At 33.3% G+C, this 19,251-nt stretch overlaps 1 protein-coding gene across 5 annotated transcripts; it reads right to left on the minus strand.

Moving 5' to 3' along the window:
* Window positions 1-7,886: 7,886 nt before the first annotated feature.
* On the minus strand, window positions 7,887-18,694 carry LOC141666581 (E3 ubiquitin ligase PQT3-like). 5 transcript variants are annotated; one of them, XM_074472654.1, is made up of 15 exons: window positions 17,885-18,694; window positions 17,158-17,278; window positions 16,866-16,947; window positions 16,614-16,771; window positions 16,432-16,508; window positions 11,970-12,038; window positions 11,663-11,819; window positions 11,418-11,566; window positions 10,950-11,114; window positions 10,564-10,875; window positions 10,275-10,316; window positions 9,883-10,126; window positions 9,567-9,692; window positions 9,292-9,370; window positions 7,887-8,781 (listed from the first exon to the last, which is right to left on the minus strand). In XM_074472654.1, the coding sequence occupies exons 1-15, from the start codon at window positions 18,048-18,050 to the stop codon at window positions 8,107-8,109; spliced, it is 2,622 nt and encodes an 873-aa protein (XP_074328755.1). In that variant the 5' UTR covers window positions 18,051-18,694; the 3' UTR covers window positions 7,887-8,106. The 5 variants fall into 5 exon arrangements, with proteins under 5 accessions (XP_074328755.1, XP_074328753.1, XP_074328754.1 ...); XM_074472652.1 differs by having other exon boundaries at window positions 9,883-10,129; XM_074472653.1 differs by having other exon boundaries at window positions 9,292-9,367; window positions 9,883-10,132.
* Window positions 18,695-19,251: the final 557 nt, after the last annotated feature.

A 19,251-nucleotide genomic window follows, 5' to 3' on the forward strand; every position in this document is an offset into this window, starting at 1 on the left:
GGAGGCTCCTTCTCACTCGTGTGGAGTGGATGAAAAAAACAACAGTGAAAGGGCCACAGGTTCCAGGGGTGGACGAGGCAATTTCGACAAAAGCAAGGTAAAATGTTTTAATTACAATGCATACGACCACTATGTTGTTGATTGTAAAAAACCTAATGAGATGGTAATGGAATGCCAGCCACAGTCAAACCTGATGGAGTTTGCGAAGGGTGTCTCATGTCAAACAAACGAGGAAATATTTTCCGTCAAAGACCAACTACAATTCGAAGAAGGTTTTAGAACTGGTCCATGGCGATTTATGTGGCCCCATATCTCCTGAAACAGCCTATGGTTACAGGTACTTCTTCCTATTGGTTGATGATTTTAGTAGGTATATGTGGGTGTATTTTTTTGCGTAAGAAGAATGAAGCTCTCAAGCCTTCAAGAAGTTTTGTGCATTAGTAGAAAAGAGCCCTGAAAGAAAGGTTAAAACCTTTAGAAACGACAGAGATGGCGAGTTCACATCTAATGAGTTCAAGGAATTTTGTGATAGCATGGGGATCGAACGACATTATACGACTCCCTATACACCTCAACAAAACGGTGTAATAGAGCGTCGTAATAGGACAGTGGTAGAGATGGCGAAAGTTGCCTAAAGGAGATGAAAATGCCTTCAAAATTGTGGGGTGAAGCTATTCAAAATTCTGTACATATTTTGAATAGATTACCGACCCGTGCTCTTACAGGTCAGACACCGTACGAGGCCTGGGGAGAAAGGAAGCCAAACATCAGTTACTTCCATGTTTTTGGTTGTTTGGCGCACATGAAAAATCCTAGCGTACACACCACAAAACTTGATGACAGGAGCAAGAAAGTGGTCAATTTAGGGAGAGAACCAGGAACCAAAGGGTACCGTTTATATGACCCTGTCGGTAATCAAGTTAATATCATCCGAGATGTAGTTTTTGAGGAGACAAAGTCGTGGCCCTGGGAGTTGACTGAAAATTGGGAGTTGTATGAAGAAGGGGATGGTGACAATGCTCAGTTCATCGTGCCTGGAACACTCGAGGCTGGAGAAGTGATTGAAACGGACCACAGTGATAGTGTCAACTTGGGAACGCATGCATCACCACAAGTACACGAGTCGAGACTAAGTCGTGAAAACTATGATGATAGTACAGAGCCTAAGAGATCGAAATTGCTTAGTGACGTGTATGATGAAACAGAGGAAGTAGAGCTGGAAGAAGATTTATTCTTGACGGGAGTCGATGAACCAGTTAACTACAAACAAGCAGCAAAGGACAAAAATTGGAACCAGGCGATGAAACAGGAAATGGATTCAGTCGAGAAAAATGGAACCTGGGTCTTAACTGACCTTCCACCTGGGCAGAAAATTATCGGGCTCAAGTGGGTATACAAAATTAAAAGAGATGCTGATGGCAAGATTGTTAAGTATAAGGCTTGCATCGTGACAAAAGGTTACGTGTAAGAACACGGTGTAGACTTCGACGAGGTTTACGCCCCTGTCACTCGACTAGAGACAGTAAGATTGTTGCTGGCATTGGCGGCTACGATGAAGTGGGAAGTTCACGACCTTGACGTAAAAACTGCTTTTCTGAATGGAGACATTATGGAAGATGTGTATGCATCACAGCCTGAAGGGTATGAGAAAGTTGGGAGCGAGAACAAGGTTTACAAATTTTTGAAGGCCCTCTACGGGCTTCGGCAAGCCCCTAGGGCGTGGTACGCAAAACTCAATGCTTGCCTGGTGAAACTTGAATTCGTTCGTTGTCCATACGAACACGATGTATACACTAAAAAAGAGGAGATGAATGTTTGGTTATGGCTGTTTATGTGGATGACCTACTAGTGACAGGATCAAATTTAGCAGTGATTGAACAATTCAAACAGCAGATGGGTGAGCAGTTTAAGATGAGTAATTTAAGGAAGCTGAGCTACTACTTGGGCATTGAAGTTGATCAAAAGAATGGGTGTATCGAGCTTAAACAATCAGGGTATGCTAAGAAAATTATGGAAAAGGATGGGATGGGAGAATGCAATCCCATAAGATATCCTATGGATCCAAAGGAACAAATTGATCGTGATGAGGGAGGTAAACTAGTGGATGCAAATCAATATAAAAGCATGGTGGGTGGGCTACGGTACTTGGTTCACACCAGGTTCGACATAGCATACTCGGTGGGCGTTGTTAGTCGCTATATGGAGAAACCCACGAAGCTGCATCATGACGTTGTGAAGCATATTATGAGATACATAAAGGGGACAATCCAGTTTGGGTTAGTATATTCTAAGGACAGTAGCAACAACGTGTTGACTGGTTTTTCGGATAGTGATCTGGGAGGTCAATTGGACGATAGGAAGAGTACTGGTGGCAAGGTGTACTACTTGAACGAAAGTCTTATAACGTGGGTATCTCAGAAACAACAGTGCGTGGCACTTTCTTCTTGTGAAGCTGAGTTTATGGCTGCTACAGCTGCAGCGTGTCAGGGCATTTGGCTTAGAAACATATTGAGACAGATTACCGCTGAATAAATTGGTCCAGTAGTCCTGTGCATTGATAATCGATCTTCTATCGACTTGGCGAAGAATCCTATGTTTCACGGAAGGAGCAAGCACATAGATATTCGATACCACTTCATCAGAGAGTGCGTAGAAAGGGGAGAGGTCGTGTTAAAGCATGTCAACACTGATGATCAACGAGCAGACATAATGACCAGGGGCGGGCCCAGAATTATGATATGACCTGGGCTAAATATTTTTCCTTGTAGTTTACGGTGCTGGTAGCTGGTAGGCTTATAGTTATACTTGGAGCATTCACATCTATTACCTTTCTCATCCCTAATTTTCTTCCTGCATCCCATATCCATATGTTTACCCATATTCTCTGCATTTTTTCTTTTCATTGTTAACTATCATTATGAACTTCACAGCTGACCTCCATTTGAGATGCTGTGTGTACAGTTTGCCCTCAAATATGGGATTTGCTTTTAACTGCTAGAATCACTCCTCATTTTAGGTCCCTGAGAAGTAATGTTTTTGGATCAAATAGTGTAAATATCCCTAAATCTCTTCTATATATAATAACCCAACATGGCTATAATTACTGAGACTTTTTAATCTCAGTGAATTGACTATTTTGCCCTTCAAATTAGTATTTATAAAAAAATTGTTATTTGTGAGAATCGAACCTGAGTCTTTTTATTCAAGTGCACATCTTCTTACCACGACACCACATTGTTATTTGTGTTTTAATTCATACACATAATATGTGAGTGTCGTAAATAAGGACAATCTATTTAACTTTAAACATAATCACTGATTTTGTTTAAAAACATAATTATTAGAATATTTGTAGAGTTAGTTTTAAAGAATTGAATTCAAGATATAAAGTTAAACATAATATATAAACGGATCATTACCTTATTTATTAAATAATTTTTAGTTTAAAAAGTATGCCATATACATTTAGTATATATTTTTTAATAAAATAAATAAATTGTACATATAATTATTTTTTTAATTTTTTTTGAAAATAGTTACACTTATATATAAAGAATATATATGTATATCACATATTTAGATATGTTAGAGTCATAAATAATCAGTGTATTTTGGTTTATTTCGAATTCGAAATCAGAACTTCACCCCTTATGGCTACATGAACCGGTCGAAAATATAACGTTACTATCTAGATTTAAATTTTATTACGAGTCAGACGAGAAAATCTTACCAATAAGGGAAAATTTTATAATGTCTTATGTCAATAAAAATTAATATTTTCGAGGTTTTTATCGAATCAAGCCAATTAATAATATGTATCAAAAATTATTTTACCCATTCTAAAAAAATACTTGAAATTTGACTACATGACCCGACCGGTCGAAAATACATCGGTATTGTCTAGGTTTGGTAAATTTGAATTATTTTGTAAAATCTCATATTATTAAAAATAATTTTTTTTAGGTCTTTATACGATCAATTCAATTAATAATATGTTTCAAAATTACTAACTGACCGGTTATACATTATTATTTTTAGGATTTCACCCAATATTTAAATATTTTCGGTATTTGACATTATATGTCACAAGATCCGTTAAAATTATAATGTATACTAAATCGATTGATTTTTTAACATTTTACATAAAAAAGAATTATGTTTATGAAATTATTCAACAATGGTGAATTTATAAAAAAATGATACAAAGTCCTACTTTTTCATTATCTTTAAAAAAAATTAAATTACACAACTAAATAGTAAAATTAGATTTTACTTTAACATGTTATTTGAAAAAGATAAGACATATGATGTTTCTTCATCAAAAATATAGATTATTTATTGCATTATTTAATTAAAATTACATTTATATTCAGATATTTGTAAAAGAGATTTTAATTTTAAATTTTTAAATTTGATATAGTTATTATAAGTAATCTTATCCATGGCTCTTTTTTTAGAGTCTTGAGTCCAAAATCCTAACTTAATATTACACTCCAATCTAATGGTTCATGTTTTAATTTATTAATTTAAAAACTAAAATAATAAACTCTAGGATATGAACGTTTATCAAGGTGTTGTATCATTAATGTTAAACAAGTTGAACATGTATCATGTATGTGTTCTATAACGTGAAGATGTATGTTCTACAAACTAATCATGTTCTATGGAATCATATGTTCCTGCAATGTTCAACTTGCCAAATTTATTAAATTTGCAAGACTTTCATTAAAATAGTGATGTTTGTAAAATATGATTCACATTATAACGCGTTTCACAATATTTTATGTACTATTTAATTGCAGAACATATGTGTACTTCCGTACTCGACAAAAATAGGGATTCAATAGAACTTAACTCACATATATTTTTATAAGAAACTTAAAAAATTATAAAATATAATCTTTCGAAAAAAATTAAGAAGAACAATAATAATTTAACAAAAACAATATTTAATGTTGGAAAACATCGTACAACTATTTGGAATTCTTTTAATATTTTGAATTATTATAAAAAAGGTTAAAACTATAATGTATTGTACCACTTGATTTAATCCATGTTATGCTATCTAAGAAAAAAAAATTAGTCGATAATTTAAAAGGATTAACAATTCAACTAATATTTTTTTTTTGGCACGAGTTCAACTAATATTTTAAAAAAATAACAAGTTGAAAAATATATAATTTTAGAAAAATAATATACAATGGTATCAAGTTATTATAAAAAATATTAGAATCATATACGAAAGAAACTTGAAAACAATTTCAATAATAATATTAACACAAATTTCTCTTCGAATTCTTGAAAAAAAAGCATGTGAATATCATTAATTAGTCTTTATGATACATAAATTATTTTTAGCAACAATGACTGATGCTCTGTTGAGTAAAATTACATATGAATTTATTATCAGTGCTACTGCGGTTACTATATATAAATAATTGCAATTTACTTATTATTAATTATATTTTTTGAATAAGTATAAATGCATATTATTCGAGTATTTTATTGACTATGATTAGACATATGAATGACTAAGATATCTAGCATATAAATAAATGAGGCTAGCATTATATACTCAAAAATATAACAAACAATAATTTACATATAAACACACAAACATATGACTTTATCTTTACTAATTTTAGAAGATTCAATGTAAACGATGTATTCAGAATACCAAAAGTATTTTTTTATCGTAGGCTTTATCTCACTACCAAAAGTATTTTATGTTGTGAAAATGAGAATAATCAATTAAATCTTAGTTTTTTTAAATGTGTTGAAAACTAGGTGAATTATGCCAATTTTGAATGGAAAAATTATGGCATTGATAATAATCTGACATCTTATAAAATAACTTTGTACAATATATTTAAAACTGGGTCGTGTCAACTTTAGTTAATGAATTAATATATTAGAATGACATAACATCAACATAGATGTTAAATCTAAAAAAATAACATTTTCCATCAAAAATCAACTTAATAACGGTAGTGTAAATTCTATTTTGTTGAATATACGATTGCAGGTCTTGATGACTTTAGTTGTACATTACTAATCCTTTTAAATTAAGTAAGGTATTTATAAATTAGTATTAACTTTATTAATAAAATATTTTATTACTCATGATTTATTTAATCAAAACTCAAAAAATTAATTTGACTCTGAATTAAACATACATATTACTTTTTAGTTTATTTTTTATGAACATATAGAAAAATTCTATGAATTAACTTTAAATCCTTTTCATTTAAACGTACACCATTTATACTCATTCAATAGATATAAATTACACGACGAAAATATATAATTTAACTAATGAGCTATATTATAAACGTTAGGTACATTGTTAATGTATTACATAAAAATCATACACATTGATAAAACTCAACGTATATTTGATATATCTTATACGTTACAAAATATTTATCAAGAAGAAAATAATCAAGAATGTTGCTAATATAATTGTATGGAAGCATAAAAAAATTCTAGAAAATGAACCTCGCACGGGTTATTATACTAGCTATAGAAATTAAGTGTGAATGGGGATATGTGAATGCTCCTACGAGGGCACATCAGCAGAACATTGTTAAATTGTTTGTTAATACTTAACTAGACCTGACTCGATAATTTAGGCATTATTGGGGGGAAATTTGTTCAACTAATACGTGCTGTTGTGACAAAAACAATCATAATTTAGACTCATAGGTTTCAGTTTTTTTGAAATTATAAACGGTTATTATAAAAAGATCTTCAATTATATAACTCATAGGTTTCAGTTTTTTTTGAAATTATAACACCAACTATATAAAATTATCATTACCTAAAAAATTATTATTGTATAAATTAAATATATTATTAGCTCATGATTTGAGTTTCTCAAATTGAAAAATATAAAATTTTCGTTTTTTATCTGATAATAAATAATTTGCAAAAAACATTTACTTTTCAATATTTTTAATAGTATCTACTAGTCACTAGTTAGTAAAATTCAAAATATTAGGCCCTAATATTTTTATTTTGCACTTACTAGCTATTAAATAAATAAAATTAGTAACTAGTAATATATTAATATGTCAATACGTAATTAATCATATCCGACTCTCTTAATTAATTTAGTTTATTATTACACTTTTTTTTCAAGAAAATGATGATTTTGATTTGTTAGTTTAAAGGAAAAAAGATAGTAAGAAATTCATTTGAAAATAAGGACCTGGAAATAAAATTCCACAGGGTTGGATAACATTTCTTGTTAGCTATTAATGGTGATTTTGAGGAATTTGCTGGGAGTGAAAAGCTTGTGGAGACAGGTTTGAGATTAAGGAGGAGAATGTTGTGTTAATCTCAAACATTTTGAGTATTTATATTTGTGGGTTTTATTTATGATATCTTTTGTGTCTAATATTAAGCTAATATACATTGTTAACAATACATTTTTCATTTTCAGTAACAGAGCATTCATTCATCGTTCTATTCATCATTTATTTTTTTAACTTTTAATAGCTTAAAATTGATTTTTGTTTATTTAAAATTTTCAAATGATAGGTTAGTTATTTTTTATTTTAATTATATTTTAGCCCGTTTTATTCGTATAATTTCTTTTAACCCGATTCCATTATACCGACCAAACTAATTCAATCGAATTATGCTATTTTAGTTTTATTTTTTAGCCCGGATAAATATTACAATTTTATTTTAACCGAGGTGAATACTGTATATTATATAGTTTTATTCGAGGTCATTATCCTTATTTTTAAATTTTCTCTTTTATATTTTATATTCACATGTTAAAATTTTTAATTCATGTATTTTGTAATTTTTATTTTAATATTATTTAAAAAGAAATTATAATAACTTATAAGTTATAATTTACCAAACACATTATCAACTTATAATTAACTTATACGCAAAATTATCCAAACACCTAAATAACTTATAAATTATGATATTCATGTCACTTATACGACACTTTACAACTTTAAGTCGTATGTTATATTTTTTAATAAACCCCAAACGGGCCCTAAGTTATCCACTTCCAAATTCTCAGTACAAGATCATTTCAGACACTTTTCTCTCTCAGGCAGATAGATGTGTTCTTAGACAGATGATCTACCTATGCTTGCTGCTATGACCCCTTTCTCTCTCCCTCGATCCTCTACTAGAATGTCTACCCTCCTCAACTATAGGCGCAGGTGATGCCTCGTATCTGGAAGGCCTCCTCTTAAAGTGCCTATCATCATCACTAGATTCATAATCATGCTCGTCTGCATAGTTGTAACTATTCTTTGACACAGCAGTTGCAGTTTTGCGATGATCCTCATGGTAGCCATTTGATGTCGCACGGTGACTGTGACTACTGTGATGACTCGACCCATTAACAGCAGAGGGAGGAGAACTACCAAGCTTTCTTTTCTTGGAGGCTGCTGCTGATTCCCCTTCAGGGAAAGTTATGCGAGCAAAGACACTGGCTTTGTGTTTCCGGTCAGCTATTGTTTTGTCAGTAGATGATTTGGATGGCAGTGGTGGTAGGTCTACTGTCTCTGGTGGGACTGGCGATCTGGCGGCTGAAGTTGTTTCTGACACTGAACGGTGGTGGTGTCGGCGTTCTTTTTCCCGGTGTTGATGAGGACGTTCTTCATAATAGTCATCCTCATATTTCATCTTCCTCTTGGAAGATGTTCTCAAAGGTTCTGGATCATGGGTACTGCGGTCTGGTGACGGTCTTTCTGGCCGTTCTGATCGGGCACGGGGATGGTGGTGATCTTGAAGTGGTGGGTTAGACTTCTGAAGCAAGAAAATGAAAAGATGACTTATTAGATATTCTTGCTAATAATGTAGAAAAGGTTTCTGTAGAAATAAATTATTATCTCCAAGTATTAATATGTCTGTCAAATTTATCCAGAAAAGTAATGTGATACACAGACAAGGTGAAATTCAACATCCATACTAAGAAGTTAACTTCCAAAGCTTCGGGGTCTAATATGGCAGGATTCTAAATGAAGAAAACTTCTACATCTTGTCTATGATGCAAACCTTTTATTTACTAGAATCGGATTGAACTTTCCTCGCTTTTAGATTCATATTACTGCCTAAGCATTACAAGTTACACAACACACAACTGTAATAAAGTGGTGAACATTCACATTGCATCCTTTTCTTGTCAACTTATGGTATCTCAAGCATGAAACAGAAACCTAATTTATTTAAAATTTATTGGTGTCATTACACTAGCCTGCTCTTTTTTTACTATAGAAGCAAAAATATGAAAAAAAACACAAGTCTGAAAGTACATACAAATTTTGATTTTCCGGAGGGAACATCCCCATGGCTGATCATGTCCCTGCTGAATTCCCTATCTTTTGACACCTCCCTGCTGCAACGTAAAGATATCATGAAGGTATAAGAAACATTAAAAACATCGACTCCACCGATCAAAGTAAACAAAATTTAAATATCAGCAGGCAGAGCAACCCAAAAAAATATGCAAGGGAGTATAATATCTATACCAGTACTCTACAGTACATCACCGGCACCGGATATATAATATTTTACAGGAAAGAATTTAATACCTTCCTCCGCCTCTCTCAACATCTCGTTTATGCTTTATAGTGGCTTTGCGAGCTTCAAATTCTTCTCTGCTCATGATTGGGGGGCCACCGCCACCATTAAAGCCCATCCCAAATTCAGTAGGGTCCCTGATACAAGTCAAATAAATAAATGATGTACAAGCCGCAACATATACATTAAATAACTCCTAAAATCAGTAAAACAAGAAGTATAATCAACCCAAAAAACATGGAGCTTTGTACCCCTCATCCCCTTTTAACAAGAAGAGTAACAAGGGGAGAGGGTATATCCAGTATAGAAGATAATCATCGTACATACCTCTGAGGTGGGAAAGGCATCATAAACCCTTGCGCTCCAAATGGATCGTGAGGAAAGGGACCCCCAAATGGCATAGGCCCTGGTCCAAGACCATAGCCCATAAAGGGCATTGGACCACCAAAAGGCCCCCCAAACCCATCAAATCCAGGTTGCATTCCATTCCAGTAAGGATTAAAACCAGAAGGTTCCATTGGCATCATGTAATTTTCAGCTGCGAAGTCTTGAGGGGGTCTCCACTGCATATCTGCTGCTATAAAGCAAAAAGAATTACCGGAAAGATATTGAAGGCCTCTTCTGATTTGAAGCATCATTATATAACTCCAAGCAAAAGTCTGCCAACCAGAACCACGTATCCGAATGTAGACTTAAAAAAAGATATAAAAACTACATACCTCCTACAGGCAATCGAGCTTTTTTCTTCTTCTTTTTCTTTCCTGGACCCAAAAAAAATGCATCAAAACTGAGTTATGTTTTCAATTATTCACCAGTTCTTTTTTGCGTATTAATGGGTTCCATAATGAATCATGCAGGTTTAGTTTTTTATTTATGTGCTATAGGTTGCATCTTACAGCCATCAATAGGAATCATATAGTTGACTCAATTAACTACGTACCAGTTACAAATACATATAACATGCAAAATCAGTTCCATCCATGCATTGTTTATATGCTATGTACTTACCTACTTCCCCAGATACTGGCTTCTGCTGCATTTCTTCACCGGTTACTGGAGGACACATCTGTGGGCCTGGTTCCCTTGCACTCCGTGAATCGTGTGTAGCCTCTGAAAATTCTGCACCTTTTTCGACAGTTAACTTGTCCAAGTTGTTTTGTGTATTGTTGACAACTTTCATCGGTTCTGTCATTTCCTTGATATTTGCATTGTCTTCAATTTTGGGTGCAACTACACCCCCCCTTGAAGCTGCAGACAACGTAGGAGATGGAACCTTGGGAGACGGAATTTTACGTTGTGGACTCCGAGAAGACTCCATATCTGTTAGAGGGGAGTTAAAAGGCAAAAAAGTATAGCTGAATGTCGGAATAACAACTTTATGATAAAACACAAACCTTGTGGTTGGAAAGCGCTGCCACCGTTATCACCACTGTTATTATTAGCCTCTAAAATCCGAACGATGGTATCCCTCACCGTCTTATTAGGTAAAAGATCGTCGGCAAGTACATTTGTGGCACCACAAATACACATAGACTTGGATATGATATAATCTCGTATGCCTGAGAAGACATCCAATATTCAAAATTATTAAATCAGTACAAAAGGCTAACACATGTACGAATGCTACATAAAATAGAACATCTTTGTAAGATGCTGTACATCTTCTAGAAGAATAAGTGCTCCAGAACTATACATGTGTTACACTGATTTTTAACCATAAAAGATATTTTACTCCAAAAATATACATGTGTTACACTTGTACGAATGGTTATAAGAATTAAGATTTGTAATTTTAACCATTCACAAATCTTAAATTCACAATGTACTCCAGAAATATAGCAACAGTGGTAAAAATATCTTACACTTGTCACAATAACTATTGAAACAGCACTTGCTAGTTAAAACTGCATCTTTCATAACTGCCCTGCACAGAGGGCAATAAAGTTCTTGAGGTAGGTCAGCAACAGAACGAGTAGACGGCATCCCTTCAATCTCCTTCTCGAAAGCAGCTCTAGAATATAGATAAAATGACTGAAGTTCAATCCAAGACTTTCTGCCATGACTACAGGAACGAGACCACAAGGAGAACAAAAAAGTTGTAACTTACTCATTTGGTTTTAAAACAGCAACAGCACCACTTGGTAATGCATATGATCCATCCGGGGTAGCCATTAACATAGACTTAGGAATACCAGTTGGAGGTTTGGTCCTTTTAATATCAAAGTTCGGATCTCCATTTGTGGGACAATGCTGGATAAAATGTCCTAAATAAAAGATTTCGTTTAATTAGTACGAACACAACCGCACAACAAAATATTTACACGCCTACAATGAAGGAAACGGCAAACTGTTTTTACATGTGTAAAATGACAACAAAAGGAACTCTTTGGCAATGATTAGAGATGTGAACTTACCAGGCACCTTGCACCTATGGCAAATATAGCCTGGTGGGGGCGCTGTCCGTTCCAATCCTCCTCCTCGACCTGAGGTCAATGGAAGTAAATATTCAATCATTTCCCATGGATACAAAATATACTTAGACAAGATACAAAGCAATTTCGCAAGGACAGGATATTCAGCTGCATGTTTGCACAAAAAGGGTATTGTTTTTTTCTAATCCAAATAAGTTTCTTCTAGCAAGCAAATTATAATGCAAGTGTATCTGTACAAAAGAAAAATATGCCACTTCTAATACTGAGCTATAAAATGGGATTTCTTACTTTCTGCGCGAATCAATATATTCTTAATCTTCACTAGCACTAGCCTTTACAAATTACTAAAAATACCCTTACATCTCTTTTGCACAGTATTCTAAATCATGTCCCTTACCGTCTTTTTACTATAAATGGATCATCCACTTTTTACACGGGTCAACCCACACATAACTGTATTCAAGCTATTTTTACTTGCACTATCGGGTCGACCCGATTTTATTTTTTGCAAATGATCTGAACTTTCACAATGAGGAACAATGTTAACCGCCTCTCTGCACGTAAATTTGAATTTCAAATAGCCAGTTTTTCCCCAAAAATATGGAAATCAGTATATCTAAACATTATCCTTGGTTGACAAATCATGTTTTTCATTTTTGTTCTCTGCAATAGTTCACGATTGTGAGATCCAGTAAGTCATCCTTCCAGGCAATTTCACCAACCTGTTCATTTTTTTTATTAATCATGATTTAGGGCTTTTATTCCACCATTTTTTCTTCAATTATGTACTAAATAGATCCATTTTCCGTCTTAATTAATTTGTGTATCTATTTTTTCATTCTCTCCTGCATCTGCCTTTACATTGTTGTATTATCTATTTGTATGTAGATGTGTTTGTTTGTTATGTCATTTTATATGTTTGATGTATAAGTTGCATTGTTTGATGTTATTGTTTGTTTTATTGATTGGAAAATTAGGGTATATTGTAATGGATTCAGATTGAATTACAGAGAATTGGATTGGACTGCGAATGTATTGAACAGAGTGGAAACATACCTGTATTTTTTCGTTCTCGTGTGTTGCTTCAGAATTAAGAGTTTTGACATTGTAAGTTTTTCTGGGTCTTTTTATAATTAATAATCTTTGTATTTGTTTTGTTATTTTATGTTGTAACTGATTTTGGGGAGTTTGTAATATAGGTTGAATATATATTGAAAATTTGGCTCCTCAACAAAGATGGCAACAGAGCAATGTTGCAATGACTGCTCTATATGATCACCCAGTGTGGCTGGTGGGTCCTTACCCAATGCAGGGCCTTTGAGTGATGCTAGAGATGCCGTCATGGCATGGTGGCTTCAATCTGTCGGGTTGTAGTATCTGGCCTCGCCATTCAGAGGACATGATCAACGCCTTCTGCCTAATCTCCTTATTCGGGTATCATCGTGTTTCTTTATTATAGTCTTTTAGTTGATTATTGATGCACATTAGCTACGTTGGTCTATTTGTTGGATACGTCTTACTAACATAGAGTGAAAATTATAGTTATATGTAAATAAAAAAAGATTTACTGTTTTTTGTCATATGCGTGTATAGGACATAAGCGAGTGCGTCTTGAACCATCCACCATCATCAGCAAAAAATGGTTTGCCTAAACCTGTTCTTATGTGTTTCGTATGTTTTAGTTTAGGTATATTTTTATTATTTTTTGGTTGTAGGGTCAAAGAAAAGACAGTGTGATCTGTCTTACGGCGGGATTGGTAAAGAAAACTTAACGCAGTCCATATAAACCTACACAGAGATCCGAATATTTTTCAGCTCATCTAATATTGATCTTTCCTCAGAATTTTAACTCCATCGACATGCCATCATTTCAATCCATCACTGAGGACATTGAAAGATTCTGATGCCTCTCAAAGTAATGTAATTACACCGCTACTAATTTATTCGGTACATATTATTACTCCATCCGTCCCGGCCATTTGTTTACATTTGGTTTGGGCACGGAGGTTAAGAAATATGTATAAAGTAATGAAAAAGAGAAAGAAAAGTGGGTGGAGTAGTGAGACCCATTAATTTTTAATGTATAAAAAGGAGATAGTGGAGTAAAAGTAGTGTGAAAAGGAAAAAAAAGTGAGAAAGTGGTAGGACCCATTTACTATTTTTGGTAAGTTTTGAAATGTAAAGAATTGGATGGGACATCCTAAAAATGAAAGTGTAAAGAAATGGTTGGGACAGAGGGAGTATAATTTAAATCACATCAATTCTTATGTTGAGGCATTAATTTTATTATTTTCTGTTATAAACTACAATAAAAAGTATAAAAATGATAATACATAACAAATAGATTGGATAGATCTATTTTAAAACTTTGATGCAGTTACCTATTTGTATTAAGTTTGTTAGGTGACTCTGAAATGATCACTTTCCTAACACTTAGCACCCACATCTTATTACTTTGAACCATATTGTAGTAGGAACATCTGGACGTGTAGAAGTTCCCGGACTTATTCCTAACATTTCATAATATTTTTATTTTTTCTATTAGTAGTTACTGGATGTCATCCCCGCCGTGCAGTTCTTCAAACTCCTGAAAAGGAACGACGTGGTTGAGAATACTAATCTCAAAATCGTGGGTTTTGTAAAAGGTTAGTAAGAACCGTTAATATTACATTATATTAGTTTGTTAATGTAGTATACATTTACTTTTTTTGAAGTTGTTGGGGGATATATACATCCTAATTCTCAAAGTCCGCTCATGCCTAAAAGTGATATTGTTATATTTTACCTTCGCATTTTATTGTACATTTAGACGTAATGTAAATAAATATTTTTTACAAAGACGGCCTATCTCGATTGTGCAAAAAAAAATGCTATAAAACATCTTCCTCTCACACAATTATGTCGTAAGACACTCTGCTTTAATTTTGACTCAGTACGATATAAAATAGTGAAATAGGTCTGAACATTCATGTCCAACCAAAGTTTAATTATACACATATATTTATTTTATCAAACAAAGCATCTAATATCTTATAATATTTTACTAGAACACCAACATGTACTAACACCATCGCAAAGAAGGTTAAATGATGTTGACATATCATGTAATCCTACTAGATTTTGATGTAAACAATATTGTATAATGTAATAAGGCTTAATGCATTGTCAAACCATGTTCCTACCGTGTTTGTGTTTCTTTATATTTTGGAGGTATTGGCCATCAGAGTCACTGTCCTCAAATAAACCCATAGTGACACTTAAGTTTACTCCTTTCCAGTTACCAACATTCGGGCTGTATCCGATAAAATTTAAAAATTGGAATGTAATACCGGATAAAAGTTTGCTCGATTCATATAATCGTGCTAATATTTATAAAAATACATTTGATCGACTCCCTAATATCTACTAAATATGAAATTAGTTATGTTTTAATCTTGCAGACATAGTGAGAACTCAAGTTCGGTGGTTATGTTAAGTCGCCATTCATTAAGTATTGCAATTCAACGTTAACCAGTGATCACTGTACATCCGCTTCCAAATCGTCTGTAAACAATCTCAAGAAGCCAAATACTCACAGTATGGTTCCAGACCAGACTAGGTCATTATCACAACACGTTAAATGACTAAGCTTTCCTGCAATATCTATCAACCTAATAAATTTTAATTTTTGTTGAACATTTATGTTATACATCTCGATTTTCAGCACAAACAGGTATCTCTCATTGACATATTGCATCAAATTAATTAACAACTATTGCAAGCTGTCCATTTTTCATTTTGCATATTTTAGATAATTGATTTGACTAAATTATAATTGGAGATGCTCTTAAATATACATTGTTACATAAAACTTCATTCATGTGATATATATAACTAAAATGAAATACAAATTTTAATTACTACCGTTCAGTTAAATTTTTTGTCAATATGTATTCCCTTCAATTTGATTGTAAACCGAAAATGATTATTTTATTCTATATCAACTTTTATAAAGTCTTGGGTTAAATTTCTTAGTATTTTATTTATCTATAACCGTGTTTCTTTGTGAGAATATTATTTTATAATTTACTAAAAACATAAATTATTCACATTTTATAAGTTGCTTACCGTTAGGAGGGGAAGATAAGTTTTAATAAACAAATTTTGCAAAGTTTTTCAATTTTTTTAATACATCATATATTTTCAATTTTTTTAGGATTTTTAAATTTATGAAAAATCTTTATTTACATATTGTTGTATATTGCAAGAAATTCCGTGTGCGAAGCACGGGCAAAATTACTAGTATAAATAATACATGCAAGACATTTTTAGTCTGTTGACTTCTTAAATATTGGTCTTGCGTAGGCTTACAGCAACTTAAACAAGACTATAAAAGTGAATGACTGATTCTTCATACAATATAAATTATCATATCAAATACTTAGAAAAGTATTCAGGAACATACCAAAACCACGCCCACCACTTCTTCCGCCCATACCACGACCAAAGCCTCTACCACCACCAAAAGTGTCAGGATTTTGACTGCAATTCCATATAAAAAGCACAGGTAAGAAGAATTTCATTTCATGCACCGAAAAACCACCATTTACAAGGGTAAACTTATAAAAAGTAAGAATGGCATCTCACCACTGCCAATCCAAGGCAGGAGTATCAATCAAAGCCCTAATCTTGCTGTCCTCGTCGGCTTTACTAGGCGGGGGAGCATTAGGAGCATCCTGAACTGGTGCAACTTCAGGCATTGTATATAGATCGTTTCCAAATTCATCCCATTCAAATTCTTCGGGCTACAAATGTAGAGAACATATAAGCTATATAGCCGTACTAGTAGAAACTAACTCAGAGTCCAGATTAATGATATCAAAACAGATGCATGCTTACATATTTTGAAACAGAGGGATCCACTCCTGAAAAGCTACTTTTGGTTGCTTGAGCATCTTCCAACTTATTTTCAGCTACTGGTCTGAATTAAACAACATGAATACGTGACATTACAAATGTGCTCCTCCAATGCAAAGGTCTAATGACATGAAAATATAACCTATTGTTTGCAGCACCAAACTGGTTTACGTGCAAAGATTTACCACCACTTGTTCCAAATAACAGGTTAAATATAAAAGCTTTAAAAGACATTAATTACTGGTTGGAAGTTATTATAGGTTAGAGGCAATACTTGTCTTGATCAACAGTGATTGGAGTGGTTATAATGGGCATACGAGCCCGCCCTCGCCCTGGTACTCGACGTATCAAAACAGATGTATTTTTGGGAATCAACATTCCTTCATCAAGGTACTCTGAGATTGTAAAACAGATAAATCAACTATAAAAGAGCTGTAATGGGATTTATCGATGTGTAAACAGTTTAATCTTGCGTGCCTCCTTTGGAAGCTTCGTAATGTCAATTGTCAAAACATATAATTCCTATTCCTATTTCCTACATGGGTTTTCTTTGTCACATACCCTAATATAGCTCAACTTATTAACAGAGTAAGCTACAATTTCTAACCCCTAATGTAGCCAAACTTAATTAATAGAATAGTTGTAACTCTTAATTGTTTTATAAAAGCATCTACAACTTATAGAAATTAACCCATATCCGTGTGTGCAACTAACACCACTAGCACTTGTTATTTACTCTTATGCAAATTACAGCTTTAGAATTACTGATTACTCTCATGGCTCTTCCCATCGATCCACTAAAAAGAGTTTCTGCAACACCATCTTAAGTAATTCAAACATTTGAGATTTGACGACCAAACTTGAAGCAAATAGATCAGCGTATAAGTCATAACATCATGTCTATGAATGAATGAACAAACAAATAAATTTAAGATGGTATCTACATTATCTACAGAAAAACATATATAATTAATCAACTAATATTAGAGAATCGAACCAACCTTCATTAGTTTGAGCATTGGTGACAACCAGGTCAAAATCAGTACCCTTGCCCAAATGCTTGTTTTCAAATATTTTTTCTTTCAAACTTGCAACTGTTATAAAATGGCCGTCTATCGATATAGAATCATAATCTTTAGCACTTTTAAACTTATAATAAACAGCCATGAATCTTTTATTTTTTCACTAAAAAAATCGCAAAAATAATAACAAACACAAAACCCTAAAGTTTCAATCAAAAGGGCCTCAGATAAAATATTCTAGGCCTGATATTCAACTAAAACAAAAAAAAACAAAAATATCACAATACAAAAAGCTAAAGATCTTCTCTTTTTTATCTCTCTTCAATAGTAAAGATCAAACCAATCTTTCCAACACCGCAAGTCTTCTCCACAGCTTCAAAATCGAAACTTTACGCAACTCGTCCGTACAAACACCCAAAACGACGCCGTTTAGCTTCAAAATCCAATCAGATATGAAAAAATTGCATCGAAACCGATCCACAAACAATAAATCTGCGAAATCTTCGTTAAGATCGATGATTAATTGATCAACGATCGATTAATTGAAGTTCTTCGAAGCGCGACGATCTCTGCGGCACGATCTCCACCGTTGGCTCAAATCACGAACGCCGATTGATCTTCTTTATGATTTGAAATCATCTCTTCTCATGCAATTGCATCGATTGACGCGATTAATTGATGAACGAATTGATTTTTGATTGAGATTTTGATGATTCGACGAGAAAATAGGGTTGTTAATGTTGTTCTCGATGAAAAGAGGAGATAAAAGAAATTAATGGCTTTAGGTTATATAAGAATGGTGAATGGGACTAGCTTTTCAAAAAATTTAACAAAAATAATTATTCTGAAAAAAGTGGCCAATTTTGGCCGATTGAATACTCCAATGTCAGTTGGGTATCCCAATTATATAAGATACTCCACTGGTAGTTGGGTATTTCATATATGGGATATTCCACTGCCAGTTGGGTATCTTATATAAAATGGATACTCCACTGACAGTTGGGTATCCATCGGCCAAAGTTGACCAACTTTTCAGAAATTAGTTATTTTTGTCAATTTTGTATAAAAATAGGCTAAATTTGTCCTTCACCCGAATGGGACCGCCACTTTGTTCATATATATGCGCGCGGCAGGGTGGACGCGGGTCGTGGGTTGGCGAAACCGTTTAACCCGACCCAAATCGACCCGATTTACAAAATTTACAATCTCTTGATATGGCCTTCTAAAATAATGTTTCGTAATTTTTTTATTTTTTTATTTAATATTGGTCATTCTCAAATTATAAATAATAGTTAAATGTAATAATTTAGAAATTAAAAAAATCATTCTCTCGTTCGACATTCAAT

Source organism: Apium graveolens, chromosome 6 (assembly GCF_009905375.1).
Source record: "Apium graveolens cultivar Ventura chromosome 6, ASM990537v1, whole genome shotgun sequence".
Classification (NCBI taxonomy): domain Eukaryota; kingdom Viridiplantae; phylum Streptophyta; class Magnoliopsida; order Apiales; family Apiaceae; genus Apium; species Apium graveolens.